Raw genomic sequence first — 23,784 nt, 5'->3', positions numbered from 1 at the left:
CCAGTTCATTTCAGAGTGCGGATTACAAAGAGAATTTTTCCATATCTTCTTTCATGAATTGTTGCTCAGACCACGTAATCTACATTATGGAGTGTACTGTATGTAGACTTATGCATGTAGGTTGTACTATTAGACAGGTTAAGATGAGGATCTCCGAGCATATTACTCAGTCTAATCAGGGTAGAGAGAATACATCAGGAGTCTCACGGCATTTCTCGGAAGTTCATCAAGGAGATATGACAAGCCTACGATACTATGCTATTGAACATGTTTCCTGACCTCCAAGGGGAGGTGACTGGCGAAAAAAGCTTCTCTTGAGAGAAGCTTATTGGATAATGAGATTAAAAACTTGTCAACCATTGGGACTCAATATTAGAACAGATGTATCCTATATTTATTGAATTACAGTGAACATCATTAATTGGGAAATGACATACATCTGTATTGATATTTACTTAGTTATGTCAGGTGTATGATTAGATCAGATGAGAATGGAGCAATATTTTGTGGGACATAACTTATTATATATGTATGCTTGGGGAGTTTACGTCTATCATAGGAGCTGAGTACTGACTGCGCATGCGCATGTCATCTATTACGCATGCGCGTAAATTTTTATCGGCCTGACTCACTATGTTAATATTCTTGGTCGAGTTCTATATGGGAGTGATTTGATTTATGGCGCATGCGTTGAATTGCTAGTCTATGCGCATGCGCGTAGGTAGCAACATGGGAAGCATCTTACTCGGGGAGCCCATTTTATTTCAGTATCTTCAACATAGTTTATTTTATGGATTTATAGGCGTTCCATACAAGGTAGGATGTTGTTTATATACTATAGCTACAGTGTTTATACGGTAGTATGTGTCATCTATGTGAATTAATGATTATACACAATCGCGATTGTGTGTGCGGTTTTAGTGCGGTAGTACTTATTTAAATAAGAATGTTTTTTTGAGATATGTATATCATGTACTTCATATGACCTTCTTGAATGAATGGATATTGTTAATATCTATAGGTTTATATGGTGTGTTACAAAATGTAAATGTTATATGCATATACTTTTTTATTGAGGGTTTGATTAGACAAGGTGTATGGAGGTGTAACAGGAAAAGGAGGGGTCTCGTAAACTAATTGTTTATAAGGAGTTAGTGAGGGTATAGGAGTTGAGCTGAGAAAAAGGGAACAGCGATTCCCGAAACGCGTTGCCTTGCGTTAATGATGTACCCTTTTACAGTTACTATGTAACTTTTTTAAAGATGAAGATGCAATAAAAGTTATATTTTATTACTATCGCGGAATTTTGTGGATTACCTCTTGGATGTAGCTGGCATTTTTTTCGTGTTGGATATTTCTTGTGGACGGCGGGTTGAGAGTCACCTGCAAGCCGGGCTCCCTTGAGGTTTCTTTGTTCATATGAAGATACGGTGAGCTGATTTTTCTTCTTTGGATTTTTGTTACGGTAAATATTGGCTTTGGGATAAATGCACAAAACACTTTATTTTGGGTGTCAAAATGGCTACAGCTTTATTAAAATCACAAAAGTAAAATAATGACAGACGGAGTCAGGAGAAGTGCTAGACCATTGGGATTCACAAATACTGTGAGATCCCCAGCTGTCTGACATACAGCCATAGAGAGGCGCCAATTGTAATCCGGCTTGTAATTCTAGCAGAGACGGCTCTGTCAACTGAAAAATAAAAATGTTAGGCATCTCAGAAGATGGCGATGCAAAAATCATTGATTTATGTCCCCAAATGTGTTTGTCTTCTGCAGAATTAGAATGATTCGTGCGTGCAGTGCACGGCAAGTACACGGAGCCCATTATAGTCTATGGGGTCCGTGCGCTTTGCTAGCACACCACTTACAATTGCGATTGTATTCCGTCCGGGGGGTGTCCATGCGGACTCCAGAATACAAATGCTAGTGTGAACCAACCCTAAGTCTCATAGTTTGGTGGATGACATTTTTGATGGTGATGTTTTCTCTATCTTTTTACCAGATTTTCTGCAGCTGAGATTATCTGCAGTTTCTCCACACCAGAGGAATCATACACAGCTAAGTGGAGCAAGTCTTCTTCTGTGTAGACCTGGTATGTATACCATCTGGTAACCCCATTCGCTTTATCCATTATGTTTGTAGATACTATTAGGAGTCCTATCAGTACAACCTATGTGATAAATATGATGTTTTACAAACTCTTTCTTCTAACAGAGACATAAAGCCAGCCATCATCTTACTGGACGGCGCTGGTCATTTGAAGATCGCCGATTTCGGCATTGCCGTGATGAATATCTTTGGGATAGTAAAGTCTCAGAAGGTACCGGTACTCTTAGATATATGACCCCTAAGATCAGGAATCATTTACATGTTACCGAATTATCACTGTGTACAGGTCTGGACATCTCTAAGATTTCTGCTGATCAGAACAATGTTCTAACGTTTATTGTCTCCCGGATGTTTCCACAGATTCTTCTACAGAACCCCTACAACATGGCAGTGGACTGGTTTTCGGCTGGTGTGATGTTCTATGTAATGGCTACTGCTAGATATCCATTCTTTGAGGGAATATTTCTTGAAAACGGCATATTGTCACTGATCGAGGATGATCCCCTCTACCCTAAAGGACTGGACCTGCAGGCCAGAGACATGATAGACTGGGTTAATATATATTCACTTATCCTTTATGACACCATGTTGGTGGCAGAGTTGGCCAGGCATTGATTTAGACCACCATGGTAAACATCATCATATAAGGAGACTAAGTCATTTTTAACTAATCACACCTTATAGCTTTTAGAAAGTCTATTCCACAGCTACCTTTAGTATGTAGATTGCCTCAGTGGTTTCTGAATAAGTCCGTTTTTATTCATGTGCTAATTATTTTTTTTAATTCAAAATTCATGTGCTAATTAGACTGGTGCACGATACATCGTGCACTCCTCTCCCTGTTGTTTCCTATGCACAGGCTACTGATGATGATGATGACTCAGCTTCCTGTTTCACTCACACACATAGAAGATAATAGAAGAGAGGAGGCTGCTGGGAACTTCCTGTGCTGACTGGAAGCTCATTAGCATATGAATAAAAAAACGGACTTATTCAGAAACCACTGAGGCAATCTACATACTAAAGGTAGGTGTGAAGTAGCATTTCTAAAGGCTATACAAGGATGTGATTAGATAAAAATGACTTTTCCCAGTGATAGAGCCCCTTTAATGTATTTTTACAACTGTTAAACAAGTCACCAGTGAGTCGGCAGGAAGCTGCAAATAACATCAGGGAACATCCGTTCTTCAGGGTACGTCAACTGGACTGACATAGAGGGAGCTAGAGCTCATCCACTTTTGTAACTACAAAGAGTAAGTATCTGATGCAGAGATGATGGTGCTAGTAATACAGTTCTTTCTGTTGCTTGTACTTAAACTTTGGTCCTCGTATCTTCTCTCCACAGACTCCTTCAGCGAAGCCAATAAACCACCAATGGTTGAAGCACATCAAAAACTCTTCTGTGGATTCATATTTGCCAATGATAGATGGCAGGTCATAAAGCCAAAACAAGAACCTGTAAAACAAAATAACAGATGAGTCAAAGTAACTGGGGGGAAGGGGGGGGGGCAGTGGATTTTAAGGTTATCTCCCTTGTCTGTCGGTACAGTGTAGTGTGAAATCCATTCAGTGACTGTTATCTATCGTCTGCTGATGGATCTAAAGAGAAAATCTAAAGGTGTTTTACCAGTAAGAGAGCCCCACTGTATGTGCCCTTGTTACATATGAGAATTTTTCTTACCAACATCTTATTTCTCTTGGCAGAATTGTGAGAGAGACCTTCTACAGAAACCGGTCAATGGGTGAAATAGAAGAAAAGCCTTTTGATGACATCACAAGCATCAGACCAAAATTTCCTGTCCTTGTATGAACCTCTGATTCCTCGACATCTACTCTCCAGGCTACTTACCTCAGCAATGGCCAGGAGGTGGGACATTATAATGTGGGGGCAACTGCAGGAGGGGGGCATTATAATGTGAGGGCAACTGCAGGAGGGGGACATTATAATGTGGGGGCAACTGCAGGAGGGGGGGCATTATAATGTGGGGCGACTGCAGGAGGGGACATTATAATGTGGGGCAACTGCAGGAGGGGGGACATTATAATGTGGGGCAACTGCAAGAGGGGACATTATAATGTGGGTGCAACTGCAGGAGGGGACATTATAATGTGGGGGCAACTGCAGAAGAGGGGACATTATAATGTGGGGGCAACTTCAGGAGGGGGGACATTATAATGTGGGGGCAACTGCAGGAGAGGGTACATTATAATGTGGGAGCAACTGCAAAAGGGGACATTATAATGTGGGGGCAACTGCAGGAGGGGACATTATAATGTGGGGGCAACTGCAGGAGGGGGGACATTATAATGTGGGGGCAACTGCAGGAGGGGGAACATTATAATGTGGGGGCAACTGCAAGAGGGGGACCTTATAATGTGGGGGCAACTGCAGGAGGGGACATTATAATGTGGGGGCAACTGCAAGAGGGGGACCTTATAATGTGGGGGCAACTGCAGGAGGGGACATTATAATGTGGGGGCAACTGCAAGAGGGTGACATAATGTGGGGGCAACTGCAAGAGGGTGACATTATAATGTGGGGGCAACTGCAAGAGGGGGACATTATAATGTGGGGGCAACTGCAAGAGGGGGACATTATAATGTGGGGGCATACCATGTTAAGGTGACTCTAGGGGTTATATTGTGTGGGGGCATAAATGGATGGGAATGGGTAGAGTGACATTCGCCACGTCGTGACGCCACATTCTTTCCCTCTTGCTGTCCTCTGAGAGCTGAGAGGTATACAAGATGGTACTCTGGAGTGGGAATGTATGGTTAGACTTCTTGAAGACTGTGTTGCAGCATAATTTGACCACTAGGTGTCAGTATAACTCAGGTACTGCCTTGGGTCCTATTTGGGCAGTCACTGTAGATGTACAGAATCCCTACACAGCCCAGGTCTATGAGGTTAATAAAAGTTGCAAGTTTTGCAACTAAAATATAAACAAAAATACACACAAAACTGTATCTGCACGATACGCATGCGCAGTATATTCGAGCCCAACGTGCATCTGCGCCATCTCGTTTATCGCGACGTGATCTCCGCTGTACGCATGCGCACGCAGTACAGATCACAGCCCTGTGTCTCGCTGTACGGTATGCGCCTCTCTGCTTTTCCTCCTGCACCATAGAGACGACAGGCTGGAGTAGCTGGACGGTTAGCAGCGGACGGTACCATAGAGAGGTCGTTACGTAGGTGCCGCTTCTGGATAGACGTCTGTTTGTGCGGTCTGGTGCCGGCGCTTGAGGACAGAGCTCGGGAGGTGAGTCGGGTACAAGGCCTGTGTGTGCCCAGCAGATGTTTGGAGACATGGACGCTACAGCAGTCGTGGCCAGCCATGTGAAGTATAGTTGTGGTTTATGGCTGTGTAGGGTTTGCACGTATGTATGTATATACTGCCATATACAGTGTTCCCCTGGCCTCACGATGATCCCACCATAGTGGCAGCGGCTTTGTAGGGTGGCAGTCAGAGACCCAGTAGTCACCAGTTTCATAGATATGCCATCAATGCTTATGGTGGGAAAGCCTTTTTAGGAAGCATTCACACAGTGCAGTTTTGGTGTGTCTTTTGTGCAGTTTCTTAATATTGCAGGTGATAAATAGTAAATCTACAATGTTACCTTGTAAAATGAGGAAACAGCATCAATACAGTTATTTTTCCCTCCAATGTAGTTTTAACTTGCATCCTTGGGGTATGTTCACACAGTGGAGTATGGAGCATTTTTAAACCATGGTAGAAAATGGAGGCTCAAGTCAAGTTTCTGTTGGGGGTGTCATGTGGATGAGCCTTAAAGGGATCCTATCATTTAAACTCCATTTTTTTTCTACCTATCACGTAGGAATAGCCTTAAGATAGACTATTCTTCTCCTACCTTTAGATGTCTTCTCCGGGCCGCTGTTCTGTATATAATCTGGTTTTTGCTGGTATGCAAATGAGTTCTCTCGCAGCACCCGCGGACCCCGGCGCTCAAACGGCACTGGGGGTGTCCCCAATGCTGCAAGAGAACTCTCTAGCGCCGCCTCCATCTTCTGCAGGAACGGGTTTTCATCCGGTGGTGGCTTCAAACTTCTAGGCCTCGGGCAGCTGACTGCGCATGCCTGCCGGTCACAAAAAGATGGCCGCTTACAATACTGTGTAAGCGGCCATTTTCTTGTGGCCGTTGGGCTATGCGCAGTTGGCTTTGCCCGAGGCCTAGAAGTCTGAAGCCTGCATCGGGTGAAGAGGATGATGTTGAAGAAGACGGAGGCAGCGCTGGAGAGAGCTCTCTCGCAGCATTGGGGGCGCCGAGAAGACAACGATAGGTAGGAGAAGAATAGCCTTTCTTAAGGCTATTCCGATGTGTTAATGAGAAAAAATAGTTTGGTAGGATCCCTTTAATAATTTATTATTGCCACATAAAATAAAGTGAGTGAACAAAAGAAAAATGTAAAACCCATCAATATTTGGTGTGACCTTTGTCCTTTGGAGGAGGGGTCCTGGTCTATGGCCCCCACAGAGCTCTGATCTCAAAATCATCCAGTCTGTCTGGGATTACACGAAGGGACAGAAGGATTGGAGCAAGTCTACATCCACAGAAGATCTGGGCTTAGTTCTCCAAGATGGCGGGAACATCTGAGGTTCTGCTAAAAATATGTCTACAAGTTCCGAGAAGAACTGATGGAAGGCAAAGGTCACACCAAATATTGATTAAATTTAGATTTTATTTCATTCACTTAATTTTCTTAATGACGATGATAAACTATTAACCCTTCTATTAGTGAGAGTATTCTTACTTTCCAGCAGGCTTTTTTGTGACAGTCTGATGTGTTGGGGTCCTTCTGTCTCTCCCCAGAGACTGATGTCGGGCATGTTCATTTTTTAACATACTGGATCCTTTTCTTCTTCAGCAGCAGGTAGTCAGTCCATCATCAGAGGTGTCTGGTAATATCTCTTTCCTTCTTATTCAGGACATATGTTTAGAGCCTTCCTTTCAATTACATGATATAAAATTGACCATGTAGAAGTAAATTCGGATGTTAAAGCAATTATTAGTGGGCCAATAAATCTTTCTGGGGTTGTGTTACCAATGACTTGTCCATAACATAGGTCACCATTATCATATTGGTGGGTTCTGATGCCAGGCTCCCCCTTATGATTAGATGTTCATGGAAGCTGTGGTGCTTGGATGAACAATGCTGCCTCACTGAATGCTAGGCAAACTGCTGAAACCTCTTTAAGGGAGGGTTCACACGGTATAATGTGCCGCGTGGTGTGGCACGTAGACGCCGCGTGACCTTTTGCGGGCCGTACACGCTCCCATTGTGGGAGTGTGTACGGCCCGCAAAAGATCACGCGGCGTCTACGTGCCACATCATGCGGCACGTTGCATCGTGTGAACCCTCCCTAAGGGGTTGTCCATGGAGTTGTAATTTACTCAACTAGTCTGGCGATTGTTGGTGGACTTGGGGGTTGTGGCCATGTCCACGACCTCTGGGTCATGTGACTGGAAGCAGTGTCCACTCCTTACTATGTAACTTAAAGGGGCTCTATCACTAGGAAAAGTCATTTTTAACTAATCCCATCCTTGCATAGCCTTTAGAAAGTCTATTCCACACCTACCTATAGTATGTAGATTGCCTCAGTGGTTTCTGAATAAGTCAGTTTTAATTCATATGCTAATTAGACTGTTGTCTGTCTGTTAGACTGTTGACTGTTGCTAATTAGACTCCTATTGTTTTCTATGGGAGACTGCTGCTGCTGATGGCTTCCTGTTTGCCTCACACACATAGGAGATAATAGCAGAGAGGAGGCTGCTGGGAACCTCCTGTGCTGGCTGGAAGCTCATTAGCATATGAATAAATACAGACTTATTCAGAAACCACTGAGGCAATTTACATACTATAGGTAGGTGTGGAATAGACTTTCTAAAGCCTATACAAGGATGTGATTAGCTAAAAATGACTTTTCCCAGTGATAGAGCCCCTTTAATTACAACTCCCCGACCCATTGGTGGCTGTGCTGGGTGTTAGGTCTTTAGTAACAGATGGGGAAGGGGGGTCCATCTTAGGTATACTTCAACAGTAATTATATATTAAAGGGGTTTCACTTCCTACTTCCTTTTCTCAGGCAAATGACATCATATTCATTGATCACATGACCTGTTTGTAGCTCAGTCCCAGTCGCTATACAGTGTACAGCATTGTAGTTGGCATGCAGTGAAGAGGTAACAGCAAACAGTATCGGAGGTCTGGACAATGTCTTTAAATCCAATTTAAAAGCTACAGAGATGACTAAACAGTTTTATCTCTGCCGTGACTTGGGGAAAGCCTCAAGCCTCTGCTCCGTAAGTTATACCTGCGCTCCTCACAAAATCAGATGTCTGGCTGCTCATACTCAGTTGCAGAAGTGTCCGACCTGGTGATAAGAGCGTTCACTAAAGCCTGGACAGCCAACAGACATATTGTACAAGGGCTCTTGAGTAGGTGTATATAACAGTAATGTCAGGCACTGCATTAGACGGGCTTGGTCCTGTGTTTGCCCTCGTACATTCACTTTTTTCCATTTAGCAGCGTCACTTCACATGTTCCATAGCCTGCGTCTTGTTATACATGCCTGATCTATCATATATGGACAATGTATGTACTATGGTTGTAACTAAGGCCATGCCATGATAGTTTGATAACCAGGAGTCTGATATCTATAAGAATAATGAAATTGCTGCTCCAGCCCTGCCCTGGAGTGTGATCTATCCCTCGCAGTCTTAACCCCCCACTACAAGCTACGCTCAACAGTTTCTTCACTGAAGTCAATAGGTGGTAGAAGATGGAGTCCTGCATCAAGTACATCTGACTCCTCACTGAACTTTTGTTAGGTTCCTTAAAGGGACTTTTTGGCCTCAAACTGATTTTTCATACTGTGTGACCTGTCCACAAGATGTAATTGGTCAGGGTCTGACACCCAGACCCTGCACGGATTATCTGTTCTAGCAACCTCCTGGTGCCGCAAGCTGCTAGTGGACAGAGAGCATTTGCAGCACCTCTTCTGTACAAGTAATAGGGTCGGTACTGTAATTCCCCCAATAAACCATCACTATGTAGAGGACAGGCCTGCTGTACATCTCCTTACATGAGTAGGAGCAGTGCTGCACACAATGCTTGTCCTCTAATTGTTACCAACACCCGGAGGCTGCTGGTACAGCTGATCTGTGTGTTGGACCCCGATAGATCACATGGTGTCCTTGGTCATCAGTATGAATAATCATTTGGGGCTGGAAAACTTCTTTAACAAAAAAACAAAACAAAACATGGTTTCTCTCCCTTAACCTCCCCTTTATACTTCTACTCCATCTCTTCTCCCTATCCACTGCCCAATACTATCCTCGCCCCCCTCTTCCCGCCTCCATCACCACCTGTGACAAGGCCACCATGTATACAGTGGACATCTTTTACTTTAGAAACACATCAGACTTCAGAGATGACTCTGCTTTATTCTCTGGCTTATAAGCGGACATCCACGGTGGGGTTACCTTGTTTGCGTCTGTTGTCCGTTGTTGGCATGTATTTGTCTTCTTGAGGAACACTGAAGAGATTGTTTTCAAGTGTCACCCTGCCTAGATTCTTCTCGCCATACACTGCTCTGGCTGTTTTGATCTGAAAAAGGTTATTTATGTCTAAAGTGTAATCGGTTGTCTCTTTTCTATCTCCATACCTGCACTGCTGAGCAAGTAATCTCTTGTGTGTGCCATGGTTTCCTCTACGTGTGCAGTGAGTTGGACAACCTTAAGAACCCTAATAATACTTTCCTGTTACTCTGACAGGTGTAAACCCTCCCTCTGTCCAGGACGAGCAGCTCCACTCCTCTTTCTTACGGAGTCCTTACCCCGCAGTTACCACGCGTCCCATCATAATGCCAGCTGCCGTCGTTGACAACAGTCAGGTTATATGTGAGGTTTGGGCGGTGAACCTGGAGGAGGAGATGCGCAAGATCAGAGAGCTTGTCCGCACCTATGGATACATTGCAATGGTGAGTGCCGTCACTCTTATCTGCCTGTTACAATTAACGTTTACATGGATTATCTGATATTCGTTACCTTGAAGGGATCCTCCTGGATCATGAATTCTGTAAGGTCTTTACCCCGTTTTGGGAACAGCTTTGTGTCAGTAATTGTCTTTTATGGAAGTATCAACTGTTACTAAGCATCTAAGCTTGAAAAGGTATTTCATACTGATGACTTATCCACAGGACAGGCCATCAGGATCTGATCTGTTGGGTTCCACCACACAGACCGCACACAGATAAGCTGTTCTGGCAGCCTCCATACGTCACAAGCTGCTACAGTGGTCAAGGATGGCGCTTGTGCAAGCTCTTTTATTCAATAATAGGAGCAGGGTTGCAGTCCTGTCCACTCTATAGCCGAGGCACCAGGGAATAGGAGCAGTCTGCACACTCTTATGTCTCTGGGGGCTGCTGGGACAGCTGATCTGGATAGGGTTTGAGTGCTGGACCCCCACAGATAAGATACTGATGACCTATCCTGTGGATAAGTCATTGACGTATTCATTAGAGGATGGAAAAAATACTTTTTTAATCTGCATAGAAACCTATATCCATAACAGCATTTTTCTTGTAGATGGAGTAGTCTGGCGGTCTAACCACTGAGACTTTCAGCGATCACAAGTTTGTGAATGGAGCAGTAGCAGACAAGCATGACCCCTACTCTATTTACTGTATGTCAAACCCTTAGCAGTGGAGTACATTTCTCCATCAGTATTATAGAAGTGAATGGAGTGGTGGTCATGCATGCTTCTGCTCAGTTACACAGGGGTCTCAGGGATCCCAATTGTGATAGCTGGGATTGGGGACGATGGTTCATGGGAAAACTGCATTAATAGAGAAGTAAGGAGGGTCCCTTGGCTGCAGTGAACATCTCTCTTTCTGGAGGACCTTTCCTGTCCAGCCACTCTGTCTAAAGGAGTCGTCCAGGACCCAAACATTTTATATTTACTGCACCAATGTGAAATTCCTGCTATTGGAAGTAAATGTACACGGATAGTAGAGATCGGGTGCACTAGACACTGGCACTGTGAAGAGGCGCCCATGAGAGAGTGGCGGGCAAAGACAGGGCTAGGTCAGCCCACAGCAGGGAACACTGATGCCAGGACAGTGAAGTGCACGATATATGGTATACATGACGTCACAGGAACCAGTGTCGGTAACCACATGAATTTATCAGGACCGGGGGGGGGGGGGGGGGGGCGTTTTGGTGGTAATCTACAAATTTGCTTCCCGTTGGCTTGAATATTTATTTAGTTGGTGCAATAAATAGAAAACGTCTGGGTCCTGGACAGCACTTTTAAACTCTGTATGTAGAAGAAGCAAAAAGTTACGCAGATACGATGGCTTGATAAATACCCATTACTTTACCCATTACTAGCTGTTCGCTGTGTGGTATATCCAGGTTCTGGGCTTCTACAGTCAGTTTTTATAATTGGTTTCATTCCTTTGCTGTCTATAGGACACAGAGTTTCCTGGTGTGGTCGTGAGGCCGATAGGGGAGTTTCGAAGCACCATCGATTATCAGTACCAGCTCCTGCGCTGCAATGTAGATCTACTAAAGATTATACAGCTAGGGCTCACCTTCATGAATGAAAAGGGCGAGTACCCACCTGGCACCAACACCTGGCAATTCAACTTCAAGTTCAACCTAACGTAAGTCAGGGCGTGGATAAATGCTCTGGATAATTTCATTCTCATAAATGGCAGATCAGTAAGGTGCAGGGCTGAAAATACTTTGTACAAAGAGCCTAAGGCTGAGGCCCCAGGTTGCAGAAATGGAGCTTATTTTGTTGCGGATTTTTTGATCCAAAGCCAAGAATGGCTACAAAAGGAAAGTGAAATCTATAGGAAGCTCTTATACTTATCCCCTCTGCTCAATCCTTTCTTGGCTCGCAACAAAATCTACAACAAAAAAAACTGCATTTCTTTTCCGCAACATAGGGCCTTAGCTTTAAAGGGGCTTTCTGAGCTCAATTTTTTTTTTTTTTTTTTTAATTTATAGAATGGTCTGTTAGTGCTAGTAAGGGGTTAATAAATACACCCATATACCTTTAGCAGCTTTTGGAGTGATTTTTGGGTGTCTCTGGTTACTGCTACATCCTTTGCATTTGTTTACTTGGTGCTACCTTCCTGCTGTGCAGCTTTCTGTGTAGCTTCTACACTAGTTCTCTCTCACTTTGTTACACTCCCCCTGTCTCACTAAACTATCCCGCCCACTATTCGTCCCTCCTCCTCTCTCCGTCTTCCTAGCCTAGTGATCCCGCCCACTACTAGCCCCTCCGACATCTACATATATTTGCTAGAATGAAGTAACTAAAATCTCCACGATGCAGTCTGTGTGACTCAGTGTTTTATAGGATTAGACATGTGCCCATTCCCAGTCTGTCTGTGTCCTGTGATCTACAGCTTCCAGCTGTGTATGGACTGTTATATTTCTGATCTTGCAGGGAGGATATGTATTCTCAAGACTCTATTGATCTTCTTGCAAATTCCGGACTTCAGTTTCAGAAGCACGAAGAAGAAGGAATCGACACTCTGACGTTTGCAGAGTTACTCATGACCTCCGGAGTAGTTCTGTGTGATAATGTGAAGTGGCTCTCATTCCACAGGTAAGGTTTTTACACCATCGATGAGCCTTAAAGGGCTTTGCCAGGACTTACTTATTGATGACCTATCCTTAGGAAGGGCTTCAGGTGCAGATCAACGTCCTAAAGTATCAGTAGCACTTACAGAGTGCCGATTTGTCTTCGGGCAATGTGGCGTTGTATTCATCAGTCACTTGGACTGATCACAGCTCAGCCCCACTCAAGTGAATGGGCTGAACTACAATACCAAGCACAACCGCTATACAAAGGTGTTCTGTTGAGTAAAGACTGAGTTTCCCACCTCAATGTTGAAGCCTGTTCAAACAGCCATTCAACAGGGGGCCGAGTGTTGGAACCCACTGATCTTTAATTGATGACCTATACTCAGTGGATCCATGCCACAAGGCCACGCTGTTGAGTGGAGATACTGTGGCCATAAATTTGTCCAAAACCTGTTGGAGTTGGGCAAAAGAAAGATCAGCCATATTAGTTCTCAATTACCCTGGACTTTTGTTTTCCTGGGAGATAAATGACTTCCAGAGGTATCTGGCAGTGTCTGGTTTCCCTCTTCCGGTTGGATGGCATATACTCAACCCTTTGGACAACAGCTGTCTTATGAGTGTTTTTGTCTTAAAGTGGTTATGGCACCTGAAGTATTGTGACTGCTGAGACTTCCACCGATCCCAAGAATGGCGTATTCTCTCCCAGCGCTGCTCATCAGGCTGAATGTAGGAGTGTTTGGTGGTGCATGGTGCTCCTATTCATGTACAGCACTTTTTCATCTCTGGTGCTTTCATTGAAGTGAATGGGAGTTCTGTCCTCCACCAGTCACCCCCATATCCAGCTTGGCTGCGATCAGGCTGAATGCACAGGGGGGGGGGGGGGGGAAAGTATGTCCCGTTCTTACCTTGTGGTATTATCCCTTTAATGCTTAACCCCTTGGCGACCCTTGAGGTACTATTACCTCATGGATGTCTGGTGCTTAAGGACCAATGAGGTAATAGTACCTCATGGATGTAAACAATCCCCGCAGCGCAGTGCGGGCGTTCTTGGAGCGGGTGTTAGTTGTATCTGACACCTAACACCCTGCTCCATCACCCTCCATCGGACATGAGTGCCGATTTGGGGTTTTAACCCGTTGATTGCCGTGATCAAACATGATCACGGCAAACAAGGGGTTGCCCGATCTTGTGGGGGTTCCCTGCACCCCCCGCTGCGAGATCGGGGGGTGCTGGTATCCCTACTATGTGGCCAGGGGTCTGTTTAGTGACCCCAGCCAGCCCTGAGTCCCACTTACCTTTTTATCCTGGCCGGGATCTTCTGTAGTGAGTCTGTCCCGTCCGTACGACTCACTTCCTGTTTATAGAGTGATAACGTGCAGGCTGTCACTGCAGCCTGTGTCTCACTCTATACTAGAGGATCAGTGATGCAATCATCACTCATTCAAGTGTCCCATAGAGACACATGAAAAAGTAAAAAAAAAAAAAAAAAAAGTAGAAAAAGAAATAGTGTTTGCAAACAATTAATAAAGTTATAAAGCCCCAAAAACCCTTTTTTTCTATAGAAAATGAATTATATAATAAAAACCCTAAAAATTAATAAAAACAATACATATTTGGTATCACCGCGTCCGTAACGATCTGTACAATAAAACTGAAACAATATTTAATGTACACGGTGAATGATGGAAAAAAAAAAAAACGGAAAAAACCCGCCAGAAGTAGTGATTTTTCGCCATCTCACCTTACAGAATGTGCTATAAAAAGTGATCAAAAAGTCAAATGCACCTCACAACAGTACCAATAAAAAGCACACATTGTCCCGCAAAAAATAAGCCCCCAACCAACACTGTCAACCAAAAAATAAAAATGTTACGCCTCTCAGAAGATGGCGATGCAAAAAACATTGATTTATGTCCCCAAATGTGTTTTTATTCTGCAGAATTAGTATTGCATAAAAAAAAATTATAAATGAGGTATCGCCGTAACCGTACTGACCCGCAGAATAAAGATATGTTACTTATACTGTACGCTGCATGGCGAAAAATTTAAAAGGTAAAACACAATACCGGAATTGATTTTTTTTTTTTTTTTTTTTTTTTTAAATCCAGCAAAAAAAGAGTTAATAAAATGTATTCAGTAAGTTGTAGGCACCCCAAGATGGTGTCATTACAAAATGCATCTCATCCCGCAAACAACAAGCCCTTATATGGCCATGTCACCAGAAAAATAAAGAAAATATAGCATCTAGTAATGCGAGAACAAAACCCCGCAAAAATCGCCAAATTATTAGAACTCAACTGGCTGCGGCAGGAAGGGAATATATAAGCTGTGCGAGCGAATATCAGGGGACACCCCAGATTTACAGCTTATGAGCGAAAAGACACCAGTAGTGACTCCCAGAGTGACTCCACCAATCATAGGAGCTACTGGGACATAGTAGGGAATTTGGTGTTTGCAATGTCCTCCGCACAGCTAATATATTCCCTCTTCGCCATCCGCTGTGCAGTCACGTCTGGGATACTAATACTCACTACACCCCCTGATAAATTCTTTGAGGGGTGCAGTTTTCAAAATGGGGTCACTCCTTTGGGGAATCCACTTTTCTGGTACCTTACAGGCTCTACAAACATGACATCGCGTCCAGATACCAAACATCTGAATCTGCGCTCCAAAAGCCACATAGCGCTCCTTCCCTTCTGCGCCCTGCTGTGTGCCCAAACTGCATTTTATGCCACATGTATGACACATGTATGACACTGGTGTACCCCGGATAATGCACGTAATGTCATATGTGGTTATAAACTGATATTAGGGCACAGCTGGACACAGAAGGGAAGAAGGGTTATTTGGTTTTTGTAGCACAGACTTAGACGGTTTGGGGGTTTGTTTTGGATGCCATGACACTTTTGCAGAGACCCTAAAATTTCCCCTACAAAATGGGGTCACTTCTTGGGGAATTCCAGTTCACTGGCACCTCCAGGGCTCTGCAAAAACATGGCACCCAGAAAGTCCCTCTAAATCTGTACCCCAAAAGCTAAAAAGCGCAGTGCTCCTTCCCTTCTGAGCCCTGCTGTGTGCCCAAGCAGCAGTTTACACCCACATATATAATTTTTTGCTCCTCGGGATCGCCCACTTAATAGTTTTAGGAGTGCAGGTCTCTGACAATACAAAGTGGGTGCAAGGTATTGGGCACCGAAATGACATATTTCTTTAAAAATTAAAATTTTCATTTTGTACATTAATTTTTGGGAAGCATTTTTAGGCTCAAAATGATAATACCCCTTTATTCATTCCTTGACGGGTGTAGTTTCTAAAATGGGGTCACTTTTGAGGGGTTTCTATTGTATTGGTACTTTAGGGGCTCAGCAAATGGCACCAGAAAACTGCCTCAAAAGCCAAATAGCCCTCTTTCCATTCTGAGCCCCGCCATGTACCAATACAGCAGATTATGGCCACATATGGGGTATTGCCATGTTCAAGAGAAATTGTGTAACAAACTGGGGGGGCTTTTAATTCTCTAACTACTTGCAAAAATTAAAAATATGGCGCTAAATGGACGATTTATTGGAAAAAAGTAATTTTTCGTTTTCACATCTCAATGGTAAAAAAATCTGTGAAACACCTGTAGGGTCCAAGTGCTCACTAAACCCCTTGATAAATTCCTTGAGGGGTCTAGTTTTCAAAATGGGGTCATTTGGGGAGGGGGGTTTCCACTGTTCTAGCACTTCAGGGGCTCTCCAAATGCAACATGGTGCCTGAAACAGATTCCAGCTAAATTTGCCCTCCAAAATCCCAATAGCGATCCTTCAGCTCTGGACCTTACAGTGTGCCCATACATCACTTTACATCCACATATGAGGCATTTCTGTAGTTGGGAGAAAATGCTTGACAATTTTTTGGGGTGCATTTTCTCTTTTATCCCCTTGTGGAAATGCAAAATTTGGGGTTAAAGCAACATTTTATAGCAAAAAATGTCACTTTTCCTTTTGTTGGGCCAATTCTGTTACACTCCTGTAGGGTCAAAGGGCTCACTATACCCCTTGGTAAATTCCTTTAGGGGTATAGTTTCCAAAATGGGGTGACATTTTGGGGGTTTCCACTGTTTTGGCACCTTGGGGGCTCTGCAAACGGGACATGGTGCCTGAAAAGTATTGTAGAAAAATCTGGCCTACAAAATCCAATTAGCTCTCCATACGCTCTGAGAGCGACCGTGTGCCCGTACATTAGGGTACCAGCACATATGGGGTATTGTCGTGTTTGGTAGAAACTGTGTAACAAAATTTGGGGAGCAATTTTTCCTTTAACCCCTTGTGAAGATGAAAAATTTGGGGCTACAATGACATTTTATTATAAAAAAAAGTAATTTTTCATTTTCACATCTCAACGGTAAAAAAATCTGTGAAACACCTGTAGGGTCCAAGAGCTCACTATACCTCTTGATAAATTCCTTGAGGGGTCTAGTTTCCAAAATGGGGTGACATTTTGGGGGTTTCCACTGTTTTGGCACCTTGGGGGCTCTGCAAATGGGACATGGTGCCTGAAAAGTATTGTAGCAAAATCTGGCCTACAAAATCTAATTAGCGCTCCATCCGCTCTGAGAGCGACCGTGTGCCCGTACATTAGGGTACCAGCACATATGGGGTATTATCGTGTTCGGGAGAAACTGTGTAACAAAATGTGGGGTGCAGTTTCTCCTTTAACCCTTAGTAAATGTGTAAATTCTAGGGCTAAATGAATATATTAGTGACAGAAATTGAAAAATGTAAATTTGACCTCCATTTTGTTGTAATTGCTGTGAAATGCTGAAAGGGTTAAGAAACTTTCTAACTGCTGTTTTGGATTCTTTCAGGAGTGCAGTTTTTAGAATGGGGTGACTTTCGGGGGTTTTATTAGAGAGGCCTTTCAAGTTCCCTTCAGAACTGAACTGGTCCCTTGAAAAATGGGTTTTGGAAATTTTCTTGAAAATTTGGAAAATTACTGCTTGACTTGTAAGCCTTATAATATCTGAAAAAAATGAAAGGGTGATTAAAATTTGATTGCTACATAAATCAGAGACATGTTTAATTATATTTATGAAAAAATTTGGGTAGTATGACTTTCTATTTGAAAGGCTTGCAATTTCAAAGTTTGAAAACTGCATTTTTTTTCTAAATTTTCACCAAATTTCCTATTTTTTCCTAATTAAAGACAAAACATATCGACGAAAATTTACTACTGACATGAAGTACAATGTGTTACAAAAAAACAATCTCAGAATCGCTTGTGTAAGTTAAAGCGTCTCAAAGTTATTGCCATTTAAAGTGACACATGTCAGTTTTGAAAAAAGAGGCCTGGTCCTTAAGTCACTTTTGAGCTGTGTCTCTATAGGGCTAAAATGGTCGTCCATCAATGTAGGTCTGCCCCACTAAGCTTTAGTTGTTTTTTTGTTTTGTTGCCCTTTGCAGCGGCTATGACTTTGGCTATATGGTGAAACTTCTGACAGACTCTCGGCTTCCAGAGGAGGAACACGAGTTCTTCCATATACTGAACCTTTTCTTCCCATCCATCTATGATGTCAAATATTTAATGAAGAGCTGCAAAAATCTAAAGGTGAGTTATAAAACCGCTGTTAATGTAAGGTGTGAACCTGGCTCCATGGCGATTGTAGCATCATGAGAGGGGATTAAGAACCTTATTATAGTATAGTATGGTTTATTACATTCTCTTCTTGTACAGGGCGGTCTGCAGGAGGTGGCCGATCAGCTAGATCTGCAGAGGATTGGTCGACAACATCAAGCAGGTTCTGACTCTCTTCTAACCGGGATGGCGTTCTTCCGTATGAAAGAGGTGGGCAGATTTCCTGTAACTCGCAGTGAGAATTTTTACCAGTTTACAGAAAATTAACCCCTTAAGCAGCTGCCTGTTTTAACCCACAAAGGGTTATCCCCAATCTGGGCAAATCATGTCACAGATGGTAATAAGTGGCAATAGAAATATTGCAGAGCAGGCCCGATCTGCTTTATTCTCTCGTACGATGTCTTATATACTGCTGCTTCTGATAAAGTTATGGAGCAGATTCCCCTCTACTTTCTGTGTGCAGAGTATGGAATACATCATAGCAGTGTGACTTCTCATGTACACATTAAACTATAGACTTATGCATAGGTTAGATTTATTTGAAGGTTGCCATATTGGACTTGTCACCTCAGTTGCTTGATCACTTATATAAATGTTATTTCAAAGCTGTATTGGCTGTCAGTGTTACTATTATTGTTCTGTCCCTGTCTAAAGCCGTATTATTTTGTCATGGCCAAGGGCTTTTCTCTCTGTCCCTCATACAAACCCTATTATTCCTTGTGTTATGGCGATCATTCCTTATAAGTCACTTATATATAAGGGGTTAAAGGCAGTCAAGGTTACACATGTTATAGTATAATCTGTACCAAACCTATGGCATTTGTATGTTTCAGCTATTTTTTGAGGACCATATTGATGATGCCAAGTACTGTGGCCGCCTATATGGGCTGGGAACTGGAGTGGCCCCCAAGACGAGCGAGGAAGCCGATGAGAAACTGAGCCTCCTGGCTCTGATCAACAATGGACAGCAATGAGATGCCGTTCCCTTGGCCTCCTGACAATGAATTACATCTTCTTCCTATATCCACCACATCTTGCAGAGATCTGCCTGTCTCATAGCTTCCACAAGGCAATCTTCAGAGCCGGCTGCCGAGATGACTGTCATTTACAGATATTGTGCCAGATGCGTCACATTTTCATTGTTTTAAAACTTTTACTCAAGACGTCAACATCTTACGAAAAAAAAAAAAAATTGCAAACGTAGTTATTGTCAAAAATGACCACTTCTCCACACGTGACCAATTTTTGTGGGCTGTGGCTTAACCCTTTGATCATGCTCTTGCAATTGCAGACATTTTCTTTGCTTTCAGTGTGGGCTCTTTAACCGCAACGTTGTGAGAGTCACTATGACCAGGTCAGTGTTTGTCCTCATCGCATCCACTCTTGCAAATCAAAGCACTTTAAGGAGGTTCTCTACTAAGGTAGCCATTGGGCCTTCATTGGATGTGCAGTCCTATACAGGAGATCTTAGTCTCTAGGATATGCTCTATCCAGGTTATGGGATGACCCAATTGCTGCAAACTAGAACCCCATCAATATCTTTTTACCACAGCAACTATGGCGCCAGCGAGGATGTCCAAGCACAGAGCTGGGCCTTAGAAGGTAAATATGATACTGTTCTGCCCACTATCTTCCACTTTGCTCATAGATTATTAATATTCATATGTCTGGTAGAGTTGCTGGTAAGAAGTTATTTCCCCTCCCCCTTAAATACTTGACTTCGATTTGGGCATTTATGGACACGTAACTGATGTATAAATGTGGACAAGAGCATACGCGTTTATTTTGCCGATGAACTAGAGACTTGACCTTACAGGTAAGCTTCACCTTCACAACTATTAAAAAAAAAAAAAAATTGTTCCGGTGGTTCTAAAAATGTAAAAAAAAAAAAATACTGCAAAATGTATTGATTTAAACTCTCTTGCAGTTTTATGCTATAAAGCCTGCAGGATCCGGCTACTCAGGATTGGTTTGTAGTCTGTTACCATAGAGATACATAAGCCTGCATAGGAGCTGCAGACTCTCAACATAGAAGAATAATAAGACAATTTGAACAGTTGCTTAATGTGGTTTTCTAGACTAAAACTAGTGACAACGTATTCTTGGGGTAAGTCGGCAATATTTTTAGCCTGGAAAAACCCCACATGGCATAAATGTCGCAACAAAATCCGCAACGTTTTAAAGTTACATTGCAGAAAATGTCTGTGATTTCCAGTTTCTGAAATCGCAGCTTGTCGATTGTACCTATGGAAATGGCCTTTAATGCGTTTGTCATTTTTAGCTGGAACAGTACGAAAAATAATTGTGAAGGTGGGCCATCCCTTTAAGAACCTTAGAAACCTGCCCTTTAATGTGAAGCTGTTGACTAAAAAAAAAAAATAAAAAATGGCCATCTGAGGTCAAGCCTGTGTTCATGATCTTTCCCATACGTTGTTGGTATCATTTGTACATGGGGCACATCAGATCTGTCAGTACGCGCATGGCCGCCATGTTATGATTGCATTCAGCCTCATTGTATGAAAAACCACATTTATAACCTCCAATAAAAAAAGCAAAAAAACAATTGACTTGCTGAACATAATATATTTTTTTTCCCCAAATTTAAACTAACTTGTAAAATTGTAATAATCTCTACTGTGCGGCTCGGATACCCGGGACAGATGTTTTATCTTTATTAATGCCACTGTATACCCCTTAAGGAAAATTGTCCTTTTCTCCAAAAACAGCGCCACAACTATCCATGGATTGTGTCAGGTATTGCAGCTCAGTTTCATTCACTTCAATAGAACTGAGCTGCCATACCAGCCACAATCCTTGGACAGGTGTGGTGCTATTTTTTAGAGGAAAGAAAAAAAATCTGGAAAATCCCTTTAACAGTGTTGTGGCACTTATAGATAATCCTTTAGTAGTCCCACATTGGAGTAATGTTATACCTGTGTCTGATCAGCGGGGATCCAGTTGCATTGACTCTTCCAATTTACAAAGGTTCTGAATTTTCCTGTGCTAGCGAGAGCCTGACCATACAGGCGACACTGAACACCCAGTCTCATGATTGGTGGCGATCCCAGCAGTAAGACCCCTACCGATCAGACCCTTATCCCCCCCCCCCCCCCCCCCCTATTCTGTCAGGGGAGAACTATCCCAATAAATAAATAAATAATAAGTAAGAAAAGGGTTTCCAACTAAAGATGAGCGAACACTATTCAAAGCAGCCGTTACGAATAGCACTCTTCCATTCATTTCTATAGGAGCGTGCTATTGGAAACGTCTGTTTCGATTAGTGTTCGCTCATCTCTATTTCCAACCTTTTAATGTGGAACATATCCTCTATTTTTTTATGTATGTCTGTGGAGTCCTGACATGAGAACAAACACTGCCCTTCTGTCCCTGTAAAATAAGAATCTGGAATAATAAATTCTAACCAAAAAGCTTTGGGATGAAAACACACAATGTTTCCTGGAAGGCTTGCGGTTTTACCCCAGCAGGTTTTTGTAATCTGTCTCAATTGTTGTTAAGCTGGAGTTTAAGACGCGTGTAAATATTATTTATGTTTTTAAATTTGTAAAATAAAGATGTTTCATTTTGTTTTTTTTTTGCTTTTTAGTGAAGATATTTATGTGTAGCCTGGATGGGTTGGAAATGGAGGCAGAAGATACAGGTGTCTCCACGGCCAGCTTCAGATAAGGTGGGGGAGGAGGTACGCCACATTTCAGTGTTTTAACCAGACCCAACCCAATCCCCGTGATAGTGTGAATTCAGGTCAGTAGTCGCCTGGTTGGACCGGGGCACTAATCTGTAAGGGTAAGTTCATACGGGATTTTTTGGTCCGGAGCCTCAGGTTCTGGACCAAAAACCGGGTAGCCACGACAAAGCCGGTGCACTGCACCAGCATCCAGTCGTGCACTCCGCTCCAGATTAGGGCCAATGAATGGGCCTAGTTCGGAGGAGGGAGTGTCTTCAGGCTGAGGAGACTCGGCCTGAAGATTGAACATCTCGCTTTTTTTTTTTTTTTTTTTTCCAGGAGCTGGAAGAAACGGCTCCTGGAAAAAAGACCTGAGCAGCTCCCATTGATTTCAATGGGAGCCGTCTTTTTGGTCAGGATTTTGAGGCCTCAAATCCTGACCAAAAATCCCTGTGTGAACTTATCCTCATACTCATGCAACAAAATCTCCCCCCTCCATAATGCAACTGTCTGAAGCTGTCCTATATCTGCCGCACTCAGGTTGGTTCTTCTGTCTTATTTACTTACAGCCATATTGGTAATTTTCCAGTTTATTGCAGCAGTGAAGAGTGATGACAGGAAGTGCAGCCATATTGACTTTCACCCCTCCCTATTCATGTCATACCCCTAGCCTTCTAATACCATACTATTTATTAATTTTCTTTATTTTTTCCTTAGATTCACAGAGTTGTATGAGTGGCTTAATTTTTGTGGGACAAGTTGTGTTATGTAAGGCCTGATTCACATCCTCGTCGGAAATCCGTTTGGAGGAGTCTTGGAGGAGTCATGGGAGCCCCCCCAAGCGGACTACCAAACGCATTTCCAAGTGGTGTGCAGTGAAAGCACACGGACCCCATAGACTATAATGGGGTCCGTGTGCTTGCCGCAAGATATCCTGAGGGAACATGCAGACAGGAAAGTACTTCAAAATCTACTTTCCTGCCCGCATGATTCGTGCGGAGATCTCGTGGCAAGCACATGGACCCTATTATAGTCTATGGGGTCCGTGTGCTTTCGCTGCACACCGCTTGGAAATGCGTTCAGTAGTCTCCATGCAGACTCCCTGAAGAGATTACTAAATGCAGATGTGAACCAAGGGCAAGGGTACCTTTTAGTATTCCTTACAGTGTTGTGGGAAGATGAAGGGGCGGTATTCTGTGGGCTGACACAGTAATGGCAATGCGAAATTTTTATATATTTTTTTTTAAGTGAAAAAAAAAAATTTAAACTTCAAAAAAAATTTTGGGGAGTTGCCATATCTGAAGCGATAGATAGTGCGGTCTCAAGTTATTTTCCCCAAAGGCAAGGGGCTGAGACAAGTGCTGGTGATCACAGGGAAGGATGTCTATGGGTGTTGTCCTATAAATTTAATACACTGTCCCCCACTATCTATAAAGTTCTAAAAATATTTTTTGTGTAAAAAAAAAAAAAAGTTCTGGGTGTCAGAATATGCCAACTTTAAAAAAAAATTTTGGGGGGGTTTTGTAAGGAGAATAATATGTTAATAAAAGTAAAATATAGGGTGCAGGTTGTCATTCTGGCTGTGAACAGCAAAAACAAAAAAAAAATTTTTTTTTTTTAATTAAGCCTGGAAGAAAGTTTTCTGAACTTTTTTTTTCCAGCTTCCCAGTACATGGGAATAATAAATGGTACCATTATGAAGAAAAATTTGTCCCACAAATGGGAAAAATGAAAGGCGGGGTAGTCAAAAA

The 23,784-nt window shown here is 42.9% G+C and overlaps 1 protein-coding gene across 2 annotated transcripts; it reads left to right on the top strand.

Moving 5' to 3' along the window:
- Positions 1–5,186: 5,186 nt before the first annotated feature.
- On the top strand, positions 5,187–21,940 carry CNOT8 (CCR4-NOT transcription complex subunit 8). 2 transcript variants are annotated; one of them, XM_075274916.1, is made up of 7 exons: positions 5,187–5,375; positions 9,910–10,115; positions 11,608–11,801; positions 12,596–12,757; positions 18,180–18,324; positions 18,451–18,561; positions 19,185–21,940. In XM_075274916.1, the coding sequence occupies exons 2-7, from the start codon at positions 9,999–10,001 to the stop codon at positions 19,323–19,325; spliced, it is 870 nt and encodes a 289-aa protein (XP_075131017.1). In that variant the 5' UTR covers positions 5,187–5,375; positions 9,910–9,998; the 3' UTR covers positions 19,326–21,940. The 2 variants fall into 2 exon arrangements, with proteins under 2 accessions (XP_075131017.1, XP_075131018.1); XM_075274917.1 differs by lacking the exons at positions 5,187–5,375; positions 9,910–10,115 and having other exon boundaries at positions 11,678–11,805; positions 12,600–12,757.
- Positions 21,941–23,784: the final 1,844 nt, after the last annotated feature.

Source organism: Leptodactylus fuscus, chromosome 5, assembly GCF_031893055.1.
Source record: "Leptodactylus fuscus isolate aLepFus1 chromosome 5, aLepFus1.hap2, whole genome shotgun sequence".
Classification (NCBI taxonomy): Eukaryota; Metazoa; Chordata; class Amphibia; order Anura; family Leptodactylidae; genus Leptodactylus; species Leptodactylus fuscus.
The sequence above is the reverse complement of the archived record's forward strand: the minus strand, read 5'-3'. Positions and strand labels throughout refer to the sequence as shown.